The sequence below is a fragment of the Scardinius erythrophthalmus genome (genome assembly GCF_964197995.2).
Source record: "Scardinius erythrophthalmus genome assembly, chromosome: 18".
NCBI classification, from domain to species: domain Eukaryota; kingdom Metazoa; phylum Chordata; class Actinopteri; order Cypriniformes; family Leuciscidae; genus Scardinius; species Scardinius erythrophthalmus.
Window position 1 is genome coordinate 15,978,283 of NC_138238.1, and position 26,485 is coordinate 16,004,767.

General features: G+C 39.9%; 3 protein-coding genes across 4 annotated transcripts in view; all 3 read left to right on the forward strand.

Moving 5' to 3' along the window:
• Positions 1–2,279: 2,279 nt before the first annotated feature.
• zbtb4 (zinc finger and BTB domain containing 4) lies at positions 2,280–13,784 on the forward strand. Its single transcript, XM_081392042.1, has 2 exons — positions 2,280–2,507; positions 5,831–13,784. Exon 2 carries the CDS (start codon positions 6,211–6,213, stop codon positions 10,915–10,917), a length of 4,707 nt encoding a protein of 1,568 aa, XP_081248168.1. The 5' UTR covers positions 2,280–2,507; positions 5,831–6,210; the 3' UTR covers positions 10,918–13,784.
• Positions 13,785–17,786: 4,002 nt separating this feature from the next.
• On the forward strand, positions 17,787–22,158 carry shbg (sex hormone-binding globulin). The gene is made up of 8 exons (XM_081392277.1): positions 17,787–18,023; positions 19,221–19,312; positions 19,460–19,649; positions 20,330–20,491; positions 20,587–20,746; positions 20,826–20,962; positions 21,357–21,543; positions 21,764–22,158. The coding sequence occupies exons 1-8, from the start codon at positions 17,943–17,945 to the stop codon at positions 21,919–21,921; spliced, it is 1,167 nt and encodes a 388-aa protein (XP_081248403.1). The 5' UTR covers positions 17,787–17,942; the 3' UTR covers positions 21,922–22,158.
• An 879-nt stretch (positions 22,159–23,037) lies between these two features.
• neurl4 (neuralized E3 ubiquitin protein ligase 4) overlaps positions 23,038–26,485 on the forward strand; it is a 31,667-nt gene continuing 28,219 nt past the window's right edge. For both annotated transcript variants that reach the window (XM_081393594.1, XM_081393595.1), the window contains exon 1: positions 23,038–23,233. In XM_081393594.1, the coding sequence (XP_081249720.1) occupies positions 23,069–23,233 (165 nt within the window). In that variant the 5' untranslated portion in view covers positions 23,038–23,068. The remainder of the gene's footprint in view (positions 23,234–26,485) is intronic.

Here is a 26,485-nt window from a genome sequence, read left to right on the forward strand (position 1 = left end):
CCATTTAATTTCATTATTTCACTAAATTAATGTCATCTGTACAGTTTTTGCTAAATATGAAAAAAATATTCTTTTTTACACAAGCTGTGCAAACATGGATTCTTTGTACTGATAAAAAACTACCATGCCTCAGAGGGTTAAATTGACATTTCATTCATCTGCCCACTGCCATATTTGTTATCCAGTCCACCCATTGCAGGCGGACATCTGACGACCCCCTCTTCCCCAAAACTCTCCAGGAGTCTGTGTGTGGCTGACTCCAGATGTCCCAGCCTCTTTTGTTACCGTGGAGATTCAGCTGGCCACTGCCCTCTCATTAGTGTCTGCTGATCCATATGTCATGTTAAAGACGGCCTTTGATCAGCAGTGAGCAGGGGAACATTTGAGCCACCTATTTTCACAGCAGACAAAGATTAGAGGCAATCAAATGACAAATACAATAATTTGGAATATGACAAAGCTTGTTTGCAGAGTTGAATGGCTGATTCTAGTTTGTGAAGACCACCTCTGTCTGGCCTCTTCTTATTCGCTTGAGCAAGAAATAAAAAGTTATAATAAAATGAAAATAATAACATAATAGGATGAATGTATAATTACTTAGTGCATGATCCTTGCATTAAATGTCACTCTCACAACAATTGCTATCACACTGACTTTGACTTGAACTGAAGTCTTATCTCAAAGGTATCTTAAATCAAATAGACAAACTTCCATAGAACTTCCTTATCAATAACTACATTTTCTTACCCCCACCAAGTGATGAAACATGCATTGCCTAAATATATTGACATGTTTTCTGGCACCACTTAATATTGACTATGGCAAAATGTCTTACAGCTTTACGGTGCATTTTGAACCTATTCCTAAACCTATTTCCAAACAGCTCATAACTTAAAATATCAAACACTTTGGGGTGAACCTCTTTAAATAAGTTACCTAAACTATTATTAATTACAAAATAAACATTGCAAAAAACAAATCATTTCAAACGACAAAACACAAACATGTGAAATTAACGTTTTATAATCGAGCTCACAATAAGAACCCGTAGAAAAACAGAATCTGAGAAAGGTGTGAGAAAAGTGACAAAGTTCCACCAAGTCGGAGAGATCATAAGAACAACACCCCTTCCAAACCGAGTTCCCATGGAGACAAGTGGGCTGGCATACAATAGAAGAGAAAAAGAAGGAGTGCGAAAGAGAAAGGAAAAATAGAGAGAAGGACCGAGGGGCACAGGGGAAAGGAACGTAGGATGGGGGGTATAATGAGCTGTTCGGCAGAAATTTGGGCATGAAGAAAAGGGGATAAAAGAGGAAGAGTGAAGCGAGAGGAAAAATTCAGTAAAAACCCTAATTTTCTTTATCCTCTTGCCCTGCTCTCTCCGCAGGTCCAAAATATTTCTGAATGCCAAGACAGACAGTTTTAAATCATAGTCCTCCACACACAATTCTGTAGAACAGTTTTAAAACAGGTGGTTCCTGAACTTTGTAATAGCTATAGATTACGCATTGACAGTGAACTGGATTGATCGATCCAGCAAGTGTCAGACTAAATGTTTAAGCAAATGAAGGCAGGACAAAAAGTACATAGAGGTGCTATTTCTCTGCTTCACATAATGGCGAGAAGGCCAAATCTGTCATAGAGGGCCGTCTCGGCCAAAGACTCCTATGTTTACTCCTCTGTTCCACCGCTTCTTGCCATAAACGTCCTTCTTTTCAGTCAGGGAAAGTCAAAGAGAGGAGAAAATGGAAACCAAAGTGCATGTCCATGCCTTTCTCTTTGATCTCTCCTTCACTTATTTAGAGTTATTAAAGAGTTTAACCCAAGTATTGTCTGGCGTCTCTCTGTTTCTCCCCACTCCTACTCTTTATCTCTTTCCCTTCGTGTCTCTATGGCCAAGCTTTTTTTCTGTTGGCATGGCTCCTGTTTGTTTTCAGCCATTTTGGGGACTGGCAGTGCTCGTAACAAACTGCTTAAATGGCGTCCTCTCACTCGCTCATTCTCTCCCTCGCTCCCGTTCTCCCTCCCTTCCTTGCTATCATCAGGCTTGGTGTATGTAGAGAGTGTGCATGGTGAAAGTGTGTGTCTAATGAACAAAAAAATGTAGAATAAAAAAGAGAATTGGAATTAAAATGAGGCTGGGGGGTGGGTGTGGGTGAGTAAGGGGTACGAGGCTGGGGTAGATAAAAAATGCAAAAACAGCCCAGAATCATGTGTCAGTGGCAAACTGAAGTGTGAGAGAGAGAGTGAGCGAGAGTGCAGGCGAGGGAAGGAGAGATAGAGCGGCAGAAGGAGGGGGAGAGTCAGAGTGCGAGAGAGTCGTCTCTGCCCTCTACATAGCGCTGCCTGTATGCACGCGCTTGTCTTTCCCTGTGTTCTCTCTCTCTCTCTCACTCATACACGCACACGGGAACACGCAGACCAGGACACACAGACCGAGGGAGGGAAAGTGAGAGAGTGAGAGAGAGAACACATCGCAGCCGAGATGCAGCAGAAGGTTTTCCGAGGTACGTTGTCTTGTTGTGTGCTTGCCTAGCGGAGAATGGGAGCGAGAAGGAAATACTTTTTCCTCTGATCTATCTCTCTGTCTTCACCTCTTCCTGCTTCTTGCATTTCTGTGACACTCTCATATCATATCGATGTTGTTTTGGTTTTGTGTAGACACCAGAAATGTGTGTGTGTGTGTGTGGGTTTGTGTGTGTGCTAATCAAGGCCTGTCTCCCTTATCCTCCGCTGTTGTGGCTGAACCACGCAGTTCTTTTTCAGGGTTGGTGAGTCGCTCCAAGATTAAAGTAAAATGAGAATAAAGCTTCATACTTTTTGCGTTCTCTTTCCATATTTATGTTCTGCTGAATTTGGATACTTTATGTTGTGGTAAGTTCACATCTGATGAAATTATCTCAATAGCGAAGGACTCGGTTTTAAAATTAATGACCAAGTGGCGTCTTGAAATATGGAGCCCTAGAAAAACAGCATCTACCTGTGCTTACAGATGGTGGATGATATTATAAGATGCACATTCCATTTTCAAATTTACAACTTTTTTTTTTTTTTTTACTGTGAAGCATACTTAGTGGTACACAACCCCTACAAGGCCATAGGGTCAGAGGTCGTTAGAAGCCAAGCAGCCAAGTTGTATGGTTTTATTGAAGTGAGCTGAATATACGCCAGGGTCAAATTTAATTTACTGTCACCGCTTATGGGTTCAAGTCTGCTAGCATGGGATATTTGTAATTTAAACTCTGGCATATGTTAGCATAAAGTTTCTGCCATAATGTAGCAAAAGAGGTATCAATGTTAGAACGGAAACATGGCAGGGCTGCTCGTCTTCCAAAACAAACTAAAGCATTATGGAAGCAGGTTTAGGCATGATCTAGAGAAAGTAGCTTCAGCCAGGTCACTAGTGGAGTTTCTCACTCTATTTGTGATGAAATTTTCTTCCAGTTTTGCTCTACTTAGGATATTGTCCTTGATCATATTACAGCAACAGATTCATGGGAATCACTTGTCAAGTTTAAACTCAGTGGACCATGTCGAACACAGCGTGTAAAACGGGCAGACTCGCTGGAGCATGGCCCGTCATGCCAAATCACAGAGATACCATAAATTGCTCAGGGGGAAAAAGCAAGGAGTGAGGACATTCACCCACAAACTCAACCTCATCCTTCTCCATCTCCCAACTGCTTCCCTCTTGCTCTTCCAAAACAGCCTACTCCTCCTTTTTGCTCTTTTCCCTACCCCTCATCTATCCTCTGGCTGGCTCCACTATGTTTTTGGCAGGGGGTTGTGCAGAGTTCAGTATCTCGCGACAGCCCCCTTTTCACAGTCAGCCTCACCCTGGTGGGCCCCGTCACGGCCACACGGAAACAGGCGGCCTTCACTCATTACCCTTTTCCACTGCCATTCAGTCCATGGTCTCTTTCACTGGCACAGCTAAATTCAAGACCTTTAGCCCATTATCCGGCTTCTTCCGAGCCTCTTCTCAGTTTCTAACCCACTGGTGACAGCATTATAAACCGCGGCCTCATGTGCGTAAATTAAAAATCTTTACCTGGTTGACTAGCATGCACTTTACGTTCCAGCGGATGACGCAGATGTGACGCTTGTTTTCAATTTCCTACATTTGGGAGAAAGTCAATTTGCCAACCATTTTTTTAAATTGACTTGACATAATATTTAATTTAGCAAGATGCAACACTTTAATACTTCAGTTCTAACTCTTTCAATCGGTCAGATGTTTGAGTAGAGGGGCAGTTTGTGGGGGAAGGCACAGGCCTTGTCACGCTTGGCCAGCCTCTTGCGCCAGGAACTGTTTGTTGAGAGGCAGTGTGTGCGTCATATGTGAAGAAAAAGGAGGGTGAGAGGGAGAGATAAATAGGGACAGACGTACAGAGAAAATGAGGGGGTGGCAGATGTGTTTGTCCATTCACTATGCGATCACCATGTTAAACTGTGTCATCCTTAGGCCCTGTTTTACGCCATAGCGGCCAGTCACAACAAGTGCCGGACAGGTTTAAATAATTTTTTCAACTCTTCCTGTCTAAATATACTCTTATGTAACATCTATTATTATGCAGGACATCCTTTGCACACTCTCAGCAGCTGCATTTATGGTGAGCTGGGTAACGCTAGCTGTCAAGCCACTTGTTTACAGACAGACCGGTTCATATGTGCCTGCACGCCTGCAAAAGTGTTTGCGTGTTGAGAGGAGAATGCTTGTGTGCTCATGCAGCTTGTTGACTGCTTGTGTGTGTGTGTGTGTGTGTGTGTGTGTGTGTGTGTGTGTGTGTGTGTGTGTGCGTGTGTGTACATGTGTTTCTGTGCATGTGTAAGTGTGTGTTTGTGGCTGTTCCTGTCTCCAGGCCTGTATCTCGCTTTCTTCCCCACCTCTCTCTCTCTCTCTCTCTCTCTCTCTCTCTCTCTCTCTCTCTCTCTCTCTCTCTCTCTCTCTCTCTCTCTCCATTGCTCTCCCTCCTCCTCTCTTTCTCTCTCTGCAATAACAGTGCTGACCTAGTTTCAGTGTGTTCAGGGCTGCTTGTGGAATTTTACAGAGGCCTGCCTGCCTGGCTAAAACGCAGGCAGAAAACCATGACTGGGGATTTTCTCTGGTGTCGCATCATTAGTGCTAACTAAGAATGCTCTTTCTTTATGGCTAACAAACAGGTTAAGCAAACAAGATGATCATTAAATAAGCAACCAAAAAGGTTTATGAATGCAACAACAATGTGGACTATTCACTCTCAGACTGCTAAAGAAAAACTGACAGTCTTCTGTCTTCTGCATTACATGCTATATAGTAAAATTACATATTTATGCATATATCCAAATAACTTTATCAGGAATACAAGATGCTTCAGTTCAAAAGGCCATCTATATTTTGGTACCTGTTCAGTCTAGGCATATTTGGAGCACTTTGACTATAAATAACACCCTGTTGGGGAAATCTTAATTAAATCTTAGCACTGTTCAATTAGGTGAAGCGAATGCTGTGACTCAGTGGGGTTGATTTGCTGAGATTCTTTCCACACTTTCAGATTTTGTCATGCCAAATTCGGAAACTGAGATGACTGCAACCAACCTTGTCTGACTTGTCTGCATGTGTATGACTACCATAATGGATTGCTTACTTGGTGCTAACTTGTATTTTATAGCCAGCAAATTCTAGCACACTGATTTGCTACCACACAGTGCATACTTTTTGTCATGTGTATTTCTTGTCAGTTTAATCCTAGCACAAAACTCTCTGGTGTTTGTGGTTGTCTAAAATCTACAATGTTTCCTGTGATTAAAACAGAATATTTGAAAACAAATTATTTTCGTTCTGTTGCAGGACTAAGAGCGGGGTCATGGTGTCGGGAGAGGATGGCTGGGACCCTCTCCACACCTGCGCTGCACTCTTGGAGCTGAATGTTCAATGCACGGCAATCCCCGTCCTGTTTTGTACCAAGATAATCAAAGATGCACAATGTTACCTACATCTAGGAGTCGTCATCTCTGAACTTGACCTCCATGAACAGCCATCTTCTTGATCTGAAATTTCTGTTCTCCATCATCCTTCAATCGACAACTTCTGCACTGAAGATATAGACACTTTTTAAAGTCTTTTCCTGGACCTTCTGGACTACAGATAAACCCTTTGACTGTCTAGTGCTCTGTTGTTGGCCAACGATAGCCTTGGAGAACATCTTAGAGAACTTGTACAAGGATCCAATGAAACACAGAAATAAACACATGAGAGGAGACAGGATGGGAGAGGGCACGGAGGAGGCAGATGGTGCCAAAACTACGAGGATATCGCTCAGTTTTCCCCTCAGCGCTGGATTGCCTGGCTTTTCTGGACAGAAGCACTGCTCCTCATCCCACCCTACTTCCTCCTCTGATGACCATGACAGAGACAGCTCAGATGGCACGGCATGGAAGGGGGAAGCATTCAGAGACAAACAGCTATCCAAAATGTCATCAAAAACTGAGCGCCTACCATGCTCTTCCTCCTCCTTCCCAGTTGATCTAACTGCTCCAGTCAGTAAGAACTGCAAGCCATCTCTGTCATTTTCTGTTGATGGAAGTGGTACCCGATACCCAAAATCTCCCTTACAACACTCTAATAAAATGGACTGTTCAAAAGAGACAGCTGGGGTTAGTCTCAATAATGGGTACAAAGAGCATTCAACAACAGAAACAGCACACATCCTTTTCAACCTCAGCGCAAGAGCCTACCAGGACCAAGGTGTAAAGGATCCAGAGAGTTCAAAAGGCAAAAAACGCAAGGCAAACAGCCTCCATGTTGAACTGAGCCTTCCTCTCCCTAGCATCAACCCTCGCTCATCCTCATCAACCCCTCCTCCTCCTCCTTCACCCTCGTCTGTCTCTCTAACTTCCTCCCCCTTGACTCTCCCCACGCCATCTTTCCATGACTCCTTTAGGGCAGTGCCGAAGCCAGAACTACTGTGTGGGGTGTGCCACCGTCTGTTCAGCACTGCCTCGTCCCTCACTGTTCACATGCGTCTCCATCGGGGGGGACGAGTACTCAGCTGCCGCCACTGTGGCAAAGCCTTCATCCATAATAAAAGACTGCAATCCCATGAGGCCACCTGCAGGCAAGGGCTGCCAGCTTTTCCAGTGCCACCCAAAGAAGAGCCCCTGGAGGAGGGTGAAGTGGAGGGGGAGAGAGTAGATGAGGCTGCAGAGCCAGAACAGCTTGGACAAGAAACAAGGCCTGGACGACCCATAAAGAAAGTGCGCGACCTTTATGCCCATCATGCTGAAACACTGACTTGCAGGGATGCCCTGGGGGAAGAGGATCACTTTGTAAAAGTGGTAGATGGACATATCATTTACTTTTGCTCCGTGTGCGAGCGCTCTTACATGACTTTGTCTAGCCTGAAGCGACACTCCAATGTGCATTCATGGCGCCGAAAGTATCCCTGTCACTACTGCGACAAGGTTTTTGCTCTGGCTGAGTACCGCACCAAACATGAGGTGTGGCACACTGGTGAAAGGCGCTACCAATGCATCTTTTGCTGGGAGGCGTTTCCTACCTACTACAACCTTAAAACACACCAAAAGGCTTTCCATGGTATCAATCCTGGCTTGATCTCAAGTGAGAAAACAGCCAATGGCGGTTACAAGCAGAAGGTCAATGGCCTTAAACTGTACCGCCTGTTGCCCATGCGATCTCTAAAGAGACCTTACAAAACATATAGTCAGCCAATGGCTGATGAACTACTCACTTCTGATTCATCAGTTACCCTGCCTTTATCTATAGATGGCAGCCTCCCACAACCTCTAGACACAAAGAAATTGGAGTCTTTCCTGAAAGATCTTAAAACCCCAGACATCAAGGCTGAGCCTGAGGGATTCCCTATCAGGTTGGATGTAGAGCAGGGTAAAAAACTAGCTTCTCCCCAAACAGACATGACAGAAGAAGCCAGAGAGACAGAGGGGTCAGATTTATGGCTGTCAGGTAGCAATGGCAAAGGAAAAAATCCAAAGTGCCCAGAAGGAGCCGTCTCTTCAGTCATTGCATTTGCACACAGCAAACCATCAGTCATCATGCACAGCACTGCAGTTTCTTCCTCTGTCATTGTTCACAGAAATAAGATGGACTCTGAGGAGAGAAAAAGAAGTCCAGAAAATCATACAAAGACAGGTCATAAACAGATTAGAAAACATAGCCAGAGAGAGCACACAGAGGCATACAGGGAGTGGGATGCTGTCAGTTTAGACCCAGAGGTCTTGAAAATCAGACAGCCAACAGAGAAACTTCACAAGGGACGAAAAGTTCACAATAAAACAGAGTCAACAAAGACAATACCTTTAGCGGTGGGATCGGAAGTCAAAGGCAGCGGTCCACTTTGTCAGATTACTGTGCGCATAGGCGAGGAGGCCATTGTCAAACGGAGCATCTCTGAAACAGATCTAAGGAGAGACAAAAGCCCTACACGCAGCAAACTCAAAAAGAGTAACCTATCGCAAGAGGACCAGAGAGAGCAACGGCACACTCATCACCACCAACATAAACACCGCAACTCCAGTCAGGAAGGAAAGGAAGGGGAGTCCAAATGGAAAAACCCTAAACTCAAAGGTAAGGTGAGGAAATATTTCTTCCGGCAGGAGGTCAGGGAGGACAGAAATGACCATGATGTGGAGGACAACCTATGGAGGCCTTACTATTCTTACAAACCCAAGCGAAAGGCTCTTCATATGCAGGGGGCAAAAGCTTGGAAACGCAAAATGCACTATAAACGATCCTTGAGGCCTATGAGGAGAGCTGAGAGACTCATAAAAAATTTTAATAAAGAAGTTGAGAATGAAGGTGCAGATGAGGGAGAGGAAAGGAGACAAAAAGTAAAGAAAGAGCAGAGAGAAGTTAGTGATCCACAGAAAGCTGAAGTCAAAGAAACGCCACACACTTTTCCTGTCTCTTCAAGAACAGAACAGAAGGAAAAAGAAAAGGGAACTCATGGAAAGCCTGACCTCCCTCTCCCTTCATCTGTTCTTCAGGCTACACTCAATCATCAACACACAGCATCCTCTATCATCAAGCAAAGATGGTCCGAAGATCAGGCATCTGAGTGCGGAACATGTGGCCGCTGGTTCTCCAGCCCAAGGAAACGAGACAAACATGAGTTGACACATCTGTTTGAATTTGTGTGCATGCTTTGCAGGGCACCATTCCCATCACAGTCCAAGCTAGAGGAACATCAGAGAACTCAGCATCCCAAAAACAAGCCACTGTCTGCCCCTACTTTCTTCACTTCTCAGTCGTCAAAAAATGAGGTGGAAATGAAAGTGGATGAGAATGGAGTGGATGGACGGTCCATAGAAAAAGGCAGCCCAGTTCGCTTGGGCAGGAGGCCTTTGATCAGATATACATGCTCACAATGTGATAAGGTCTGCAAAACCTCTGCTGCACTCAATTGCCACCTCAAGCGACATGAGTTAGGCAGTTCAACCGAGGTTGAAGACACACAGGAAAAGCAAGACATGTCAAGCTACGCACCTTCTACAGCGGAGACTATACCAAGCAAAGGTTTAGATGCAAATTGTGAGCAAGTACAGCCTGTGTCTGTCATATATTACTCCAAACCAGACTGTCAAATCACTGACAACCAACTAGGTGAGAACATGGAAGAACACCAAAGAGTCAGAAATTGTGAAAGTCCCAAAGTGGCAACTAATGACAAAGTCCACAGTCCATTGTGTGCACAGTTTTCCCAAGTTATCCACAGTCCCACTTTAGAAAGGTTTAACGTCATCTCTCCTAACCTCCCTAGTGTACTAGTAATGAATGGTGCAGAGTGCCTAGACTACAGAACGCCAGAAAAACGGAATTTAGACACACTAAACCAACAGAAAAGAAGCCAAACGCTGAGCGACAGGCAAGTCCAGGTTTCTGAAATGCTGACAGAGCCTCAGATTAGAAGAGAAACAACTCCATCAGGACCCATATCACTAAAAACAGGCAGAGGTTATGTGTTTAGTGAAGGTGACATTAATCCAAATGAAGATTTCAGTGATTTACAAGATGCTCAGGATCTAAGAATCTTTCCTCAATCCAGCAGCCAAGCCCAAGACTTATCCATGACAACAATACTGGCAAAAAAGAGAGAGCTTGATCAACAGATTAAACATCCATCCAACATCTCAAAGGAACAGTCTTGTAATGAGGAGGTGTCGCTGGTAGTGCCCAAAGAGGAACCACTCAGTCCAATACCATCTCCTACATGCTCTGTCATTCAAACCACTCCAAAAGGACCTTCTCAAAGGTATTCAAAGTCACCTTGTCACTCTCCAGGACCCTTGGACCTACAGTTGCGACCACAGCTGGAGCAAAGCCAATCACACAGAGGAAGGCACAACACAGAAAAACAGGGTCTTATGTTGCAAGCGAATTCAGCTGGGATGAGTGAGCCTTCTTCCCACACCCTGCTACATTCTCAAGTGCCCACAGCAGAGCCTGAATCAAAGGACAACACCTCTCTCACTCCTACAGAATACCACATGGGCTCAGGCTACCCTGTCCAGGAGCTTACTCTTCCCTTGGTCATACCTGGAGGGTACTGCTCTGGTAAGAAACAGGAGGAGCAAATCCTGATGTCTTACCCTGCTGGACCCCTACCTTTTCCATCACTTGGGAAGATGGTATCCCACTCTGACTCTGCTAAACTGCCCTTTTACCCTGACCCCTATCACCTACTGTATGGCCCACAGCTACTGCCATACCCCTATAACCTTGCTGCCCTTCCAATGACTCTAAATATGATGGCATCAGGGGACAAAGAGCCCTTGCCCTTCTTGCCTTTTTTCAATTATGCTGCCGCCCCTTTAACAGGCACAGTACCCCATCCATTAGTAGTGAACCCCAGCCTATACAACAGTGGCGGCAACAGTAGCACAAAGCAGGACAACCCATAAGTGAGTACACATTGGCAGCAAGGGAATACCTGTAAAAGAGCAGAGGAGGCCATTAAGGGTGGAAATTATGTTTTTCTGTTTGTTAACTGACTCTTGCACAGCTCTTACTTCTCTTTTGTAATGCAGCAAATGCATAGGCATACATAGGAATCAAATGTGATGGAAAGATGGAGGGGTTTCTTGAAGACGAGGAGGAAAGATTATAAGGGGGTGAAGAACAAAAAAGATAACGCCCCCTTCAGGCACTGCCAAGATGCACCTTCAACACACCACTTCTTTGCCTCTTCTGTAGTGTCATTAGAGCTTGGGTATCCATCCTCAGAATCATTATGATATTATGGATAACACATGGAACAATAACAGCTAACAGGATGTGTGTTTTGCTAAATGAATTCTGTCTGTTTCCCATAATAAGGACAGTATAACAACAATAATGATAATAATAGTTGTGTTAATTATACTGCTTATAGTAATGCAAGGGTGGCTTATCATTGAAAGCAAAATGAACAACACACAGGGAAGGAAGATGCAGCAGCTGTTTTATGTGTGTGTGTTTGTGAGAGAGAGAGAGAGAGAGCATGTGTGTGTGTGTGTGTGTGTGTGTGTGTGTGTGTGTGTGTGTGCGCGCATGCATGAGTGTGTACAGAGTGTGATTTTGTATAGAGGTAATGCATGGAGACTTTGGGGTAGCTCATAGTGTCATATCTTACATTGGTACTCCAGTCATGTGTTTTTCAGTATTCCGGCTTTATGTGTGCCTGCAGGTTTGTGTAAGTGTTTTTGTGGGGTGTGTTGGGGGTGTAGGCATGCACACTTAAAATCATTGTGCTGCATCAGCCTTGGTCAGTTCCATGGAAGTTCACGTAAAAACATCATTCCTGGAAAAGCTATTATAATCTTAATAGGTCAGTAAATAGAAAACATAGATGAAGTTCTTTCGTAAGTCATAGCATAGCAACTTGATGGTGTAGCTACATGTCATATGGATTAAACATATTATTATGTGATGCCTTCACTAACCAGGATTATCATGACAAGATCAAATGTATGGTGATTTAGAATCCACTCTACTTTTGACCATGTTATGTATAGAGACAGATTGTGTTTCACATAGTTTCGTTTTGTAGGATGTGGGTATTAATCCTTGATCATTTATGAAATAAGTCTGTGTACTTCCAATACTCCTGCCAACTGTTTCATCTCTTCCAACAACATACGTTCCAGTCGACTTCATGTTTGTGGCCTTCTCCTCCCCACTGCCCCCTGGTGTCCACCAAAGACACTCCATTCATTGACTGAATTTGAGACGTGACAGAATGGGTGAAACAAAGTGAGACAAACAGAGATTAAAACAGAGTGAGAGTGTGAGCAAAATTTGGGAGTAAAGTGGAGAAAAGCGCAGCTGGGCAGTATGTTAGCATAAATGGAGCTTCCTTTATAAAGACAGAGAAAATCGTTTAGGCTACTTGTAAGAGGCAGTAGCTGGTGTTAGTTTTAGGAAAACAATCTACTACAAGCAAGCCACCATTTCTGTTGGTTAGCAAATTCTCTCTCGCAGAGAGAAGAAAAGGAGAGGACGTCAGTCAGTCCTGACGCCCCTGCAGGGCTTGCACTATGGGACTTATAGCACTGGAGTGGCTTGAGCTCTCCCTTGTACTTTCTTGTTTTTTTTTCTTTTGTTTTTCACTATATTATTTGTTTGATTTATATATTTTTCCCTTTTTGGTAGTGAGACAAGGCTTGTACTTGAAGCTCATTCAAGTACATAAGAATATGAATGTAATTTAGTCATGAGGTTAAAAAATAAAGATAGTTTGGTAGATCATTTCTGTACGCTGACTTGAAAAATAACATGTAATATCGAACCGCTATGGGGTATTCATATATATATATATATACAGTAGTCTTAGGGATATGTCAAGGAAGTTGGATTCAATATAACCACAACGCATGAGCAACAATTGCTTCTTCAGTATCTTCTGGTGTTGTCACAAAACTCAATTTTCCTTCATATGTGGTTCTTTCATTTCATTTTCTCCTGCTTTTTCTCTTGAGGCATGTACTCACAAAACTTTTTGGACTCTCTTTTTTAACCCCTCAGTATCAAAATTTTCAACTCTAAAACCAAAAAGAAAAACTCCTATGTTGCCTTATTTCTTTTCCCCAAGCATTACGAAAGCCTTTCAAATACTGCCCTTACATCTCCACATCTTTCTCATTCCAACACCCTCTCCCTGTCTATTCTCAATATTTTACCTTCTCCCTTTGAATTATGTGTGAAACTGTGCAATGTAGCCGCAGCACTGTTCATTTCCTGAGGGTAAAACACAATGCAATGAATGGTTGTGGATCATGTAGCTTCACTCGGGTATGAGTACAAGCCTTTTGTTTGCATTGTAAGAGTGTGGTGTGTGAGAGAAAGGGTGTGTTGTGGTAAAGGAAAAGGAAACCAAATCAAGGTCTATCTCCCTTGATAGCTACCAACAAACTTGTGTTTGACCTCTTGTTTTTGCTGTATTTTCTCCACCATGACAACATTTTTACATAAATTCTAGAAATATATAAATGAATGAATTGCATCAACTACCTGTACCAGTGATTGGTTAAACAAAAAGTAAATGTTAAATTTGTGTAAACGAATGTAAAAACCGTTAGTAACAACCATTGAGAGGTTCACATAAAAATGTAACAATTATTTTCAAAGAATTAATAACATTGGGTTTGTAAATGTATTTTTTTTTTTCATTGAGTATTTAAGTCTAATTGGGTTTAAATATCGGCCCAGATATCAATTGTTAATTGTTCTGGATCAATTGTTCTGAATCAGTAACTGGTTTAAAATGACTAAATTAAAAATTCTGATGTTTACATTTAAGATGCCTTTTTATTTAAATAAGCTAATAAGTATATGCACATAATCTGAACGCACCTTACAAAGAAGAAATTGTGATACCATTTTCTATAAAACATTCTATTTAAGTATTACTTTGAGGAACATCAAAATGAGTTACGCTCTCATGTTCCTGTTTCATCCATCAGCAAACATTCAATGAAATTCAGTAGATAGTATGCTTAAAAGAGGTCACTACTTCTACTACTTCTAGTCCTACTTTAAAAAAAATATTTATCAGTCAGCATCTGGATAGACTACTGAATATTTGCACAGAAAAAGGATAAATATTTTAAAAATGAAGTAACGCCTTTTGGGGGCATATGTACTGAAATAATCACAGATCTGTCCAGTACGTTTGGTTTTGAACAATGCCTGAACTACAAAAAAAATAGCCTCTTCTTGGTCCACCCAGAACAAGGACCCTTTGTAGGCTTGAATTTTCAATCAAAGTGACTTAAAACTACCAGCTACATATGTTCTGCACTTGGTCATAGTTGTAGGCATGTGACTAAATTGTCTGGTATTTTGTGACATTGTTATATTGTGCCATTGTTTTAGAGGTCCACATTATATTTGGGCAGTTTCAAAGAAGTGAAATGTTTGAAAACTTTATTTGTGTCTTGTTGACTTTGTGACCATTTAATACAGAGGTTTGCTGGCATTGCCGATTCAATTCTACAATCAACAGTTAATTTCTTTGCTCCTGTTCTCTTTTCTCCCTCTGTCTATGCTACAACCATACAAATAAAGTATTAACCTGATGACGTGCAAAATATCTTTGAATTCATCATCAATATGCAGTGTTGGCAGTTTTGACACAACATTCAAAACAAAATGCAGAAGTGCAAAAGAGAGCTCTAAATTGCAAAAAAAAACAAAAAAAAAAGTCGGCCACATATATGCAATGTGAAAAAATGTGAAAACATGAAATTTTGTGACTTTTTTTCATTTAGGGTCATGAACTTGCTCGCAAAGTTTCAACAAGCTGATGCGGTGTGAAATGTGCATACAGAAATTCAAAAGCAACTGTACAGACACAAAATACAAAACGCTTCTTTGTTGTTTGCCAGAGCTCTTCAACTCTAGTCCTGAGGTGCCCGTGTCTTGCTGAGTTTAACAACTATTTCTTTTCAAAGTTTGTAAAAATAAAAAGTTGTTTTACCTGTTAATTGTCTGTTCCACTTAGTGAGCATAGACTTGAAAATTATTTTTCCAACTTAAATTGTTAAAAATCAAACTTCAGCTTGGTATATTTTTAAAGGGAACACTTCACAAATTATTAAAGAAGTAAAAAAAAGTTGTAAAAGTAAAGTTTGAAAAACTTTATAGAAGTTTAAGTTTATGAAAATTTTTAATATATAAAATAATGTTTTTTTTTTTATTCAAACTCTAAAAAACTCATAAAAAACATACGGAAAGAATCAGAGCGTGTGATAGTTTGGCACCACATCACAAATGAAGAATCTAAAAGCTTTCAAATGCTATATAGTTTGTCAAGATTACTTTAGGTTTAGACCAAGATATTACTGTTATAAACTTAAAATGGCAAGTGTACCGCGGGTGTCGGGGAGGGGTAGTCTTAAAAATAGTGGTTAAAACATTTTATTTCAGATATTTATTCTTTGTTATGTGTGAAAAGTATTGATATTAAAAGTTAATTATTTGTACATGATTGTATGTTTTTTTTTCACAGTGTGATTTTTGGGGAATTGTATAGAATCCAATTAGGGTAAATTTGACCCGGACCATACAGGCTGTAACCAGAAATCGAAAACAGTGCATGAATGAAATACTTAAAATGGTGGAACTTTTAGTTTTCAATAATTCATTTGACAACTGTTGATACTATGATTGTTAGTTTTAGTCTGAAATATACCAAACTAGGTGCAATTTTTGCATTCTAAGAACAAAATATACATCAAGGTTACACAGTCCTGAATGAACAAACATCAGTGATCTTTCAAAGTTCATTTGTTATGCAATCAGACTAACTGCCAGGTTGAGGATGAGAAGAGGCAAAGTCTGCATACACACACAAAAAAAAAATCTGAAAAATACACATAAATAATGTTAAAATTAATTATAAATAAAAAATATTATATTATTATTTTATATTTATATTATTTTATTTTATATATTTCTTGTATGGCACCAGTAATGTCCTGCAAATCCCAATTAACAGCCTTTCTGAGGAGTTCATGGTGTCAAGAACACAGGAAGCATGGCAGTATAGAGAGTCCAGGGATCCAAAGGTGGCAGCAGCTGGCATACAGGTGCGAACAGGCAGGAAATGGAGTGCAGGAAAATCGCTGGAGGTGGCTGAGTCACGGCTGAGGCAGAAGGCACTGGTGGGGCCCATAGCAACAGGGCGTGCAGGCTTTGGCTACTTCCCGGTAACAAGAGTTGACAATGCTCAAGGCAAAGAGCGTCAACATCTTGTTCAGGAGGAAGTGCGGGCAGGCGTGGAGGAAGTTAGAGCTAGCAGGATGGTGGGAATGGGACAGCAAGGAGCTTGGACAAAATGGGAAAATGTTCGGCAACGCAAGATCACCTGGGCCGACATCTGGAAAGGAGACTTCCATCGTATCAGGTTCTTAGTCCAAACTGTCTACGATGTCCTACCAAGTCCAGCAAATCTCCACATCTGGGGCAAAATTGAGACACCTTCCTGTCCCCTTTGTCCAGGAAGGGAATCCCTAGAGCACCTCCTTAGTAGCTGTCCAAAAGCCCTGAGATGGGCGTTATCGCTGGCGCCGCGACCAGGTGCTTAAGGCAGTTGCTGAGAGCATAGCCACAGCCATTAACACCATCAAGGGCCACCACAATCCAAGGAGCATCAAGTTTCTTAGAGCTGGAGAGAAAGCCCTTCCACAACCCAGAGCAAAGTCTGGCCTCCTCACTACTGCCACTGATTGGCAACTGGAAGTGGATATTGGAAAACAGCTAAAGATCCCAACCAGAATAATATCCACAAGGCTTCGTCCAGACATGATTATATTCTCAGATTCTACCAAGCAGTTGATCTTGTTGGAGCTCACTGTGCCTTGGGAAGAGCGCATGGACGAGGCCAATGAGAGATAGTTGAAGAGTGTAGAAGGCAGGGCTGGCAAACCCGTTGTGAGCCTCTGGAGGTGGGCTGCAGAGGATTTGCAGGGCGATCACTCTGCAATGTGTTTAAAACCCTAGGCATCACAGGGGAAGCTAAAAGAAAGGCGATCAGATCCGCAACTGAAGCTGCAGAGAAAGCCACACGTTGGCTGTGGATTAAGAGGGCAGAACGGTGGGCAATTGCTGCTGGGACACAGGCCGGGGTCTGATCAACTCCGGTCGGGTCGCCTGGGCGAGGGTGTCTGATGTTGAAAGACCCGAAACACCCAATGACCCCAGGTTACATCACTGAGGATGTGTCCCAGTGCATCTGCATGATGTATCCTTTACACAATCATTTAAAATATTATATATTTCACACACACACACACACACACACACACACACACACACACATATATATATGTATATATATACTATACATGTACTAGTATATTATATGGTATATTTATTTATTTATAATATCCACTCTTTGTGAAAAGATTTACAAATCTTTATTTTTTAGGGGTAAACTGTCAGAAAAGAAATCTGCAAAAGTTTTAACTTTAACAGAAGTCACAAAATGTATTTGTACCTTATCTACCCCAAAAGACTATATATTATCTTGATGTCACTAAAGGTAAAAATTTTGCACAGTGTACTCTACATCCATCCATCCAATCAGTCATTCATTTTTCATTTTGTGCCCTACTCTCACCCACTTAATTTTCTGTAGTCATTAACAAAAGCATATACTGAACGCTGGTTATGATAGTACACTGGTAAAATGAATCACCATGTTATCAGGATACAAAAGACCTATACACTCAAACAAGCCCAAAATCAATATTTTTCCGGTTCTGTGATGTCGACATCCTTAGTCTCTGGTCTTCTGGGAAGGCTGTGTGCTAGACCGGAGTTTAATCAGTTCTCAGAGAAAGAGACAGAGAGGTAGTCTGACAGCATTCGGCTAAACCAAAGCTTGTGGTCTGATTCCATTATTTCTTGTTTCTACTCATGTTGTAATCTTTGGCGCTAAAAGAGAATGAACTATCTCAAGGAAGCGGTCATACTATTGTTAGGCCTGTCCCTGATTCTGCTGTGCAGGAGAGTGTCAGGTGATCAGGTGAGTATGAGATCTCTAAAAGACAGGTCATATATTTTTTAAACTAGCATTTCACAAGCTACAAGAGATATATAATCGCCAATGCCTTTGTTTTTTACTATGCAACTATGTTGAGAAACCGGTGCCTTTTACTATGTTACACATGATATGCAAATGAAAAACTGCAAAAGCAAATGTTACCATGCAATTTAATCATCAGAAATTGAAAAGTAAAGCCTAAATGTTGACAACACACATATAAATGAAGATTCTATGTATACTGAAGCTTGCCTGCTTGCTCGATCCTCACTTACTTTACACTCAGAAATACGACTTCTGGTAATATCAGATGAATTACATTTATTTAAATAAGCTTAACTTTGAAGTATGAAATGAGTTCAATTAATGCCAAAGAAAATAAGTGTTATTTGCTTTTTCTTTCAATTAAATTCTTAAATTCAATTAAATCCCTCATAAAGGGATTCAATTTGGATAAAATGTAAAGTGATATACTATGCAATGGAAATATTACATTAAAGCTACAATTATTCAAGCCAAATTCATTGGTTAGATATAAAATAGATAATACTGTATAATCTCTTCTCTATGATTTCACTTCAATTGATTTTTTTAGTTATTTGGATTAATATGAAACATTTTATAATTCATTAAGTTATTATAATTAATTAAAAATTCTTAATTCATTGCATCTATGATATTTAAAGGATATACAAATCCTATATATATATATATATATATATATATATATATATATATATATATATATATATATATATATATATATATATATATATATATATATATATATATATATAATTTTGTAACAACAAAAAGAGCCATGCACCTGCTAACATGCCTGAATTCTACATTGGAAAACCAATTACATAAGATAGAAAATTGCAGGCAATGTATATTTTGAGCTGACTGGCTGGCATGGAAGCAACTTTAGCTGACAAAGTCATTGCACTGTTGGCGTATTCAACTCTGAGTTCGCTGAACCCTGGTTCCACACTTGCCTGGAGGAGCAGTATTTACACTGGCGGCTTGTCTGGGGTTTTGCACATGCTTGTGTTTACCTAGCCTTTAGCAAGAGTGAGAGAGATATGTCTAAATGTAATCTGAGCATGCTTGGCTGCTGTATGATATTTGATATATGATGTCAAAACCATTCACTGGTTTTTGGGATGACTGAGACAGATATCCGGCAAGGGAGTTGTCAATCTTGCACACAGACAGTCCAAATGGACTCCCTTAATGCAGACGAGCGCAAATCTCTCTGACATCACAAGGTGAGTTGATTTGAAATCTGTGGATTTCACTTCACTTTCTAAATCGTAATTCCTTTGTTTGGCTGCAGTAGTTGGGCATCGTCTATCTAATTTAAACATAAAGAAAATCATAGTGGTAGAATTCACTGTCTTACCTCGCACATACAGCATCAGATCTTTCTTTGAGTTTCGGACCTTTGACCCAGAGGGAACCATCTTTTATGGAGACACTAAAGATGGACAGGACTGGTTTGTGCTTTCACTCCGTGATGGCATACCTGAAATGCAGATTGGGAAAGCAGACATCTTAGTGAGCGTAAAAGGAGGTCGCAAACTCAATGATGGATCCTGGTACTTGGTAAATACTGTTTATATTTTTTAATCTCTACTGATTTCTCTGAAACCTGTTTTAAAGCAACAACCCTTTGTATTTTCACCAAGGCTGCATTTACTTGATCAAAAATACAGCAAAAACAGCAATATTGTGAAATATTGTTACAATTTAAAATAACTGCTTTGTATTAAAATGCAATTTATTCCTGCAATGGCAAAGCTGAATTTTCAGCTTTGTTACTCCAGTCTTCAGTGTCACATGTCAGAAATCATTCTAATATGCGGATCAATAATCATTTCTTTATATTATCAATTAATGAAAATGAATGAATGAAAACAGTTGTGATGCTTAATATTTTTGTGGAAACAGTGATACATTTTTTAGGACTCTTTGATGAATAGAAAGTTCAAAAATATAAATATTTGAAATAGAAATCTTGTGTAACATCATAAATGTCTTTGATGAATTTAATGCATCCTTGTGGAATAAAAGTATTTCAATTACTGACTTATGAATGGTAGTGTGTTTATATATATATATAACAATTTAAAATTTAATAAAAATATGTGTGGTTTTTTGAGACATCCAGAATCAACATGGCATTTTGAAACATGCTAATTAAAGCTATGTTTAGAACAAATATCATTTCATTAACATTCATTATGTGACCAAACATCAAAGTATTCTCTGATAATTTTGGACAGCTGGAACTGCGCAGTGAGGGCAAATTTGTGGTGCTAGAGGTAAACAACCAGGCAGAGCTTGTAGTCGGTCTCCATTCTAATCTGGCAGAAGAAGAACTAACAGGAAAGATACGTCTGGCTCTTGGTGGCATGCTGGTGGACAAACAAAAGCTCTTCCATCCAGTAAGATTAATCGTATTTTCCAATAATATTCTAATTGAATAACATTGACTGACCACACATAAAGCAAGCTTATAGGTGTCCTTTTTATTACTCAGTTTCAACCAGAAATGGATGGGTGTATTAGAGGAGGGCATTGGCTAAATCTCAGCACCCCCTGGGATACAGACTCAACATGGGAACCCCGGCCCTGCTTCTCCGAGATCAAGAGAGGGAGCTATTTTCCAGGAACTGGAGTGGCTGTGTTTAATACATCTGGTGAGTGAAAATTCATGTATGTTTAAACTTACATTGCAGATAAGATGACGTTATCTTCCCATGCACATAATCACGACAGATCTTCCTGGACTTAAGACAGAAGAGGCTGGTATCACAGTCGAGATCTTTGGTTCTTGGACTGGGACGGTGTTGAGTCTCCAAAGCACAGGATTTCAGTATGTTTTGGAAGAGTTAGATGGGCATAAAGATGTCAAGGTAATAAACAAAAATCCATTGCAATATTAGCATTTAGGCTAAACGATTAAACCGCTAATGATTATTTCAAAGTAAATTAACATCTGATCCTCTTACTATCATTTAAAAGTATACAGGTCTATTACAAGCAACCTTTTCATTACATTTATCAGTAACACACTTTACAATAAGGTTCCATTTGTTAACATTACTTACCTACATTAGTTAACATGAACACAAGAGAAATAATACTAAAGCATTTATTAATCTTAGTTCATGTTAATTTAAACATTAAGAGTATTTGTTAGGACCTATGCTGACATGAACTAACAATGAACAGTTGTATTTTACTGTAACAAATGCTACTGTAAAAAATGAACTAATGGGACCTTAAGTATTATCTGCATTGTAACAGGAGGAGCAGCTGGGCCTGAAAGAGGGATCGGAAACGGTTGACCTTCCCCGTGAACCTGCAACACTTACTTTTACCATACTGAAACATTCACTTGTGGTAAACAGCAAATCAGTGCATGAAACGGAAAGTCTGGACTTTTTCACCATGTGGAAAAAGGGGATGCTACTGACTTTTGGGGGAATGCCAGGTAAATTTGCGAGATGGAAGTGAGCAAGAATTTCCATGCTCAAGTACTCTTCCATTTACCAATATCCTTGATGTTTTGTGTTGAATTCTTTATATTTTACTTGTATCTGTCAGGTAGACAACTGTGTCTTATCTCAGGGAGTATATTTAACAAATCTTGCTACTTTATTTAAGTAGAGGATTTGTTTGAGTTGATTCTCGGAATTCTTTTTTTTTTCCAGGTGACAGTGAGTCGACAAAGAGTACACATCACCTGCGTGGGTGTCTGGAGAAAATCCTTGTCCAGGGCCAGGTCATTGATCTTGATCGGGCATTGTACAAACACACAGCGGTGTCATCTCATAGCTGTCCTACAGAAGCAATGAATGAACTCACTTAATAGAGATTCAAGGCAATCATCCTATTTAAAAATAATGAATGTTCAGGTGACCCAAAATAACCTCCAAAAATGTACTGATGGACTGTTATGTTACTTACACTGAGCAATAAAATACATTTGAAATTAAATGGTGCATCTTTCTAATACAGTAATTTAATGATTGAACAAAGGATAATCCCATTGAACTGATACAAAAATATCTAAAATGGAATGTTTATCAATGAACATCTTTCAGTGAACAAAATAAATCAAAATCAATAAAATATGCAGTTTCATTAATTTATCATTCCATGAAGCCATAAATCCTCTGATGAGCAAATCTAACTCCTTTATTTTACAATGGATAAATTAATATCTAAAATTGTATGTATACTAAATACACAGAATTAAATAATATTTTGACACTTTTTGTATAATTTGATAACATTACCCCTTAATATGTGTTAAAAATAGTCTGCTCACAATATATTTCCCTGAACTGTTTGTTGTGGAGGAAATGACACTGTTAAAATTGTTCATTTATTTATTATGTCTCTTTGTTCAAACCCCCATCTAATGTTTTGGCTACATGAGCTTCATAAATCAGTTTATCTGTAATCCACTGCCATCTAGAGGATTTTTTCAACAAACGTAATATAGTGCCCATAAATTTGAATTGTTGTTATTTAGTAATATCAGCAATCGATTCAATAGTTTTCTGTTCAAATTATTTCCTTAGGAAAACTCGGCTTTTAACAATTCCCAAGAACAGCCATTGATAGAGTTGTTAACGTCAATATATAATAGTATTATGTAATCTTAATATAACGTCAATAAAGTTCTTCGAGTGAGCCTGTTGTTTAACTTACCACTAACTTCATTTGTAATGTTGTGACCTGTGGCGTTTGAGAATGTATTTGTGATATAACCTATTTATCCAGTTTTATCAGCCCTTGCTTGTTTTCTGTATTGTTATTTAAATTAAAAATAAGAATTCATTTTTGCTGGCCTATCTAAAAATCGTGTTATGTGTTTAAAACAATGTAGTATCAATGCCACTGATATGCCCCCAAAAAGACAACTATAGCAAAGCGCGAACTGCCCACAAGCGGCGCTCTACTGTCGCAAAACGACGCTGGTTGTCGTGCACCGCGCCGCCCGTGCGAAGATGGCGGCTGAGCTGCATCCGCGCAGCGGAAAACTGATCGGTTTGTCGAACTCCAACAGAACCGCTCAACGAAATCAGCCGGTACAGGAATTCAATCACGGCCTGGTCCTCAGTCGGGAGCCGCTGAGGGACCGCGATGTCTTCACTGTCCGCATCGACAAGAAGGTAAACAAGCATGTCTCAACAGAGAGAGAGAGAGAGGGAGAGAGAGAGCGAGAGAGAGAGATCGAGATCGAGATCGAGAAAAGGGTGTGAGTGTGTGTCATGTCGTCTGCAGTGGTTCATTACTTAAGCATGAGGGTCTGTCAGATCTTATTCATAGGTCATGTGTGGTGTTTAGGTGTGTGGATGTCTCAGGACGTGCGTGTGCTGCGGGTTTGCAGTGAGCTGTCATGGTTTGTCAGTGCTGGTGATGTTTGGATGCTGTCCTGCCTGGCTATTCCGGGACTGTCATCGGGTTAACGAGATGAATCTGTTAATGACCACAACGGTCTGGATATATACCGCATATTTTTTGGGGAAATAGTACTATATTTGTTCCATCGGAAGCCCATGTAAACATATACACACCGTTTGATGTGCCGTTAGCTAACGTTACTGGTTTTGGCTCATTCCAGGGAATCGATTCATTTGAATTCGCTCGCTGATTTGTTCAGTGACCCTTTCAGCAGGTTACATCTTTTACAGTGTTATGAGTGAGTCACTGATCACTCAGGTGATTCGTTACAAAATTGAGATGACCAAAACAAGCAGAGCATGGTGACAGAGAACAAGTAGGAACGTTGTTCCAGGCCCTGTGACAAGAGAAGGGCCCACTCATTGGTACTAGGGGAGAAGGGGGCCACACAGAATATTTGTCCCAGGCTCCATGAATTTTACATTGTGTTACTTTTTTTTTTTCGTTTACAAAGTATGCAAAGATAAAACAAATCTTCCCTACAAATTATAATCATTTCCCCCTCCATTTTGTGAGACAAAATCAGTGACAACAGTAATACCCTATATACATAAATATAATTTATATATAGCTAATAATTATGCAACAATAATGCCTTTTTTTGGTTTATTCGTCAACAGGGTATTCCAGTTTTGTTGTGACATGCAGCTTCTGTTTTTTTGTTGTTTGTTATAAATCAGTTTCATAATGATAAAAAGTTCCCTGTTCGCAAATTCTCAGTCAGTATCGTTTCACAAGGCTGATAGACAGCAGATTCATGTAAAAATGTTTAACTTTTTTTCTTATCTAGGATATCTTTCTTTTATCACTCTTAATACATTTCAATAGATGGTTGAACAGCATTTAGTTCATGTTGTTTATAGTGTTATCAATGGACTTTTCATTAAGCTGTTTCTCACTTAAAATTAGCTTATGGTTTTGACCACCAGAGAAGATGGTGTTAAATATTAAAATCCTGTTTTTACACATTGGGTCAGTATAAGATAATGTAATTGATCATGTAACAGTGAACAGATGGCAAGCATTCCAGAAAGTTTTCTGTGAAAATAAGTATAACCTTACCTAGGCTAATACTCAACATATTCTCTAAAGCATGTGTACATACACATTGTTTTTGAAATCATGATACACCAATAACTTCATTCAAAATCTTGGAAAAATGTAAGAAGTAAGAACGACCAAAACTACTCTGGGTGGCCTTTTAACCGTGTTAAGATAAATTTATACATAGATATTTCATCTTAAATGTAAAAAAGTAAGAAAAGCTGCAGTATATAGCCTATAGCTCGAGCTGTGAGGTTTCTCTGTATAACAGCACAGATATGCATATGCACAGCTGGCTAATAAGAAGTCTGCAATCAGGGTCTCAATAAAAGGTGTTTATTGTGTTAGAACTGTTTTGAGAATGGCAAACTTTGGCACTTTGGCACCTTGCTTGCGCGTGCTGTCAGGCAAGAGCGCATCTTTAGAGATGGTCATATGTTTGCAGCGAGTGACGAAAGGCTGTTAAACGTACAGTATGGGATTTTTTCTCCACTAGGGGTCGCTAACCTCTTTACAATAACAAAGGCGTAGTTTGATGACGCAACACATGCTAAGAATTATGGATGTTGTCATCAACGTCAAGCCGGCCGATCTAATAATGTTTATGGATGACTGAATACATCGATGCTTTTATCATGACTGTGATATGAAGCAGTTCGGGATTGCTAAGAGACAACTATCAGCTCCACACGCGACGCGAGTCCCGCGGATATAAAAGGAATAGCCTACAGACATTTCATTCTACCGAACTACACGCAAGTGCAGAATTACTACTCACAGGTCAGTTTATTAGACAAATTAAACTTGTGAGGTAACGCAGCGTTGTTTCACCTGGTCTAACGTTACACTATCACACTTAACTGCATTTAAATGTGTTGAAAAGTATGTGTTAGTTTGTCTGTATGAGACTAACTTAGCAGTAAGCTAGATCAACATTAGAATAACATACAGATCACATTTTATCATTGTTGAACTAACGTTATATAACATTGATTAGTTTTATGTAAATGTGCTCACCTGTTTAATAAAGTACATGTAGAAGCGGTCGAAGTCTCGGACGTGGAGCTCTCGTTTATATACTGTCTATGGGAGCTCTCTGCATCTCGAAAACACCGCGCTGATATTGATTCTCGTTTTAGTTATCCTTTTTTATCCAAAGTCTGCTTGCCATGGTCCATAATGTTTGAACAAAACAACAACAGCGTGCAAATAGACATTGCGAACTCCACAGATGTCTGCGTCTGTCGCTTTGGTTAATCAGAGGGCTCTGCTCATAGCTCTGGTTGGTTACCATGGCACCATAGGCGGAAACCAGGGACAACGCGGATATGACGCCATTGACTGCGACATAACGGAAATAAAGACACGGTCCGTGTCTTCGAATTAAAATATTAATTTCTCTGGATTTAGAAGTTAATTGGAACTGTCGGGATAATGTAAATACACAACTTTAAAAAATATATAACATAGATATAGTGATTTTTTATATTTTTAAAGCAAAAAAAATACATATTGTGCCTTTAAGGAAAGGCATGTGGTTGCTGACCATTGCTTGTTTAGAATACTCCAAATTCATTAACATTAAAATCAGGATAACGTCGGCACAGAAGTTGCGATAGTTAGGCCCTATTTGATTATTACATTTCTGTATTATTTCTTACTTGAATATTTCTAAGTAAAATTAAAAATGTAAAGCACTGTTAATTTCATTTGTTTGTATTTCGTTTGTATACTTATCTTTTAATAGCAAAGAAAAAAGAACAAAAAATAATTAATAAAATAAAAAATATTATTATTGAATTAATTGGAGTAAAAGATGCAAAGGGATGCATGGAGAATTGTTTTATAATCGTATCATTACCCACTGAATCGTAATCAAAATGAATCGTGAGTAGGGATGTCAACGATTAATCGAC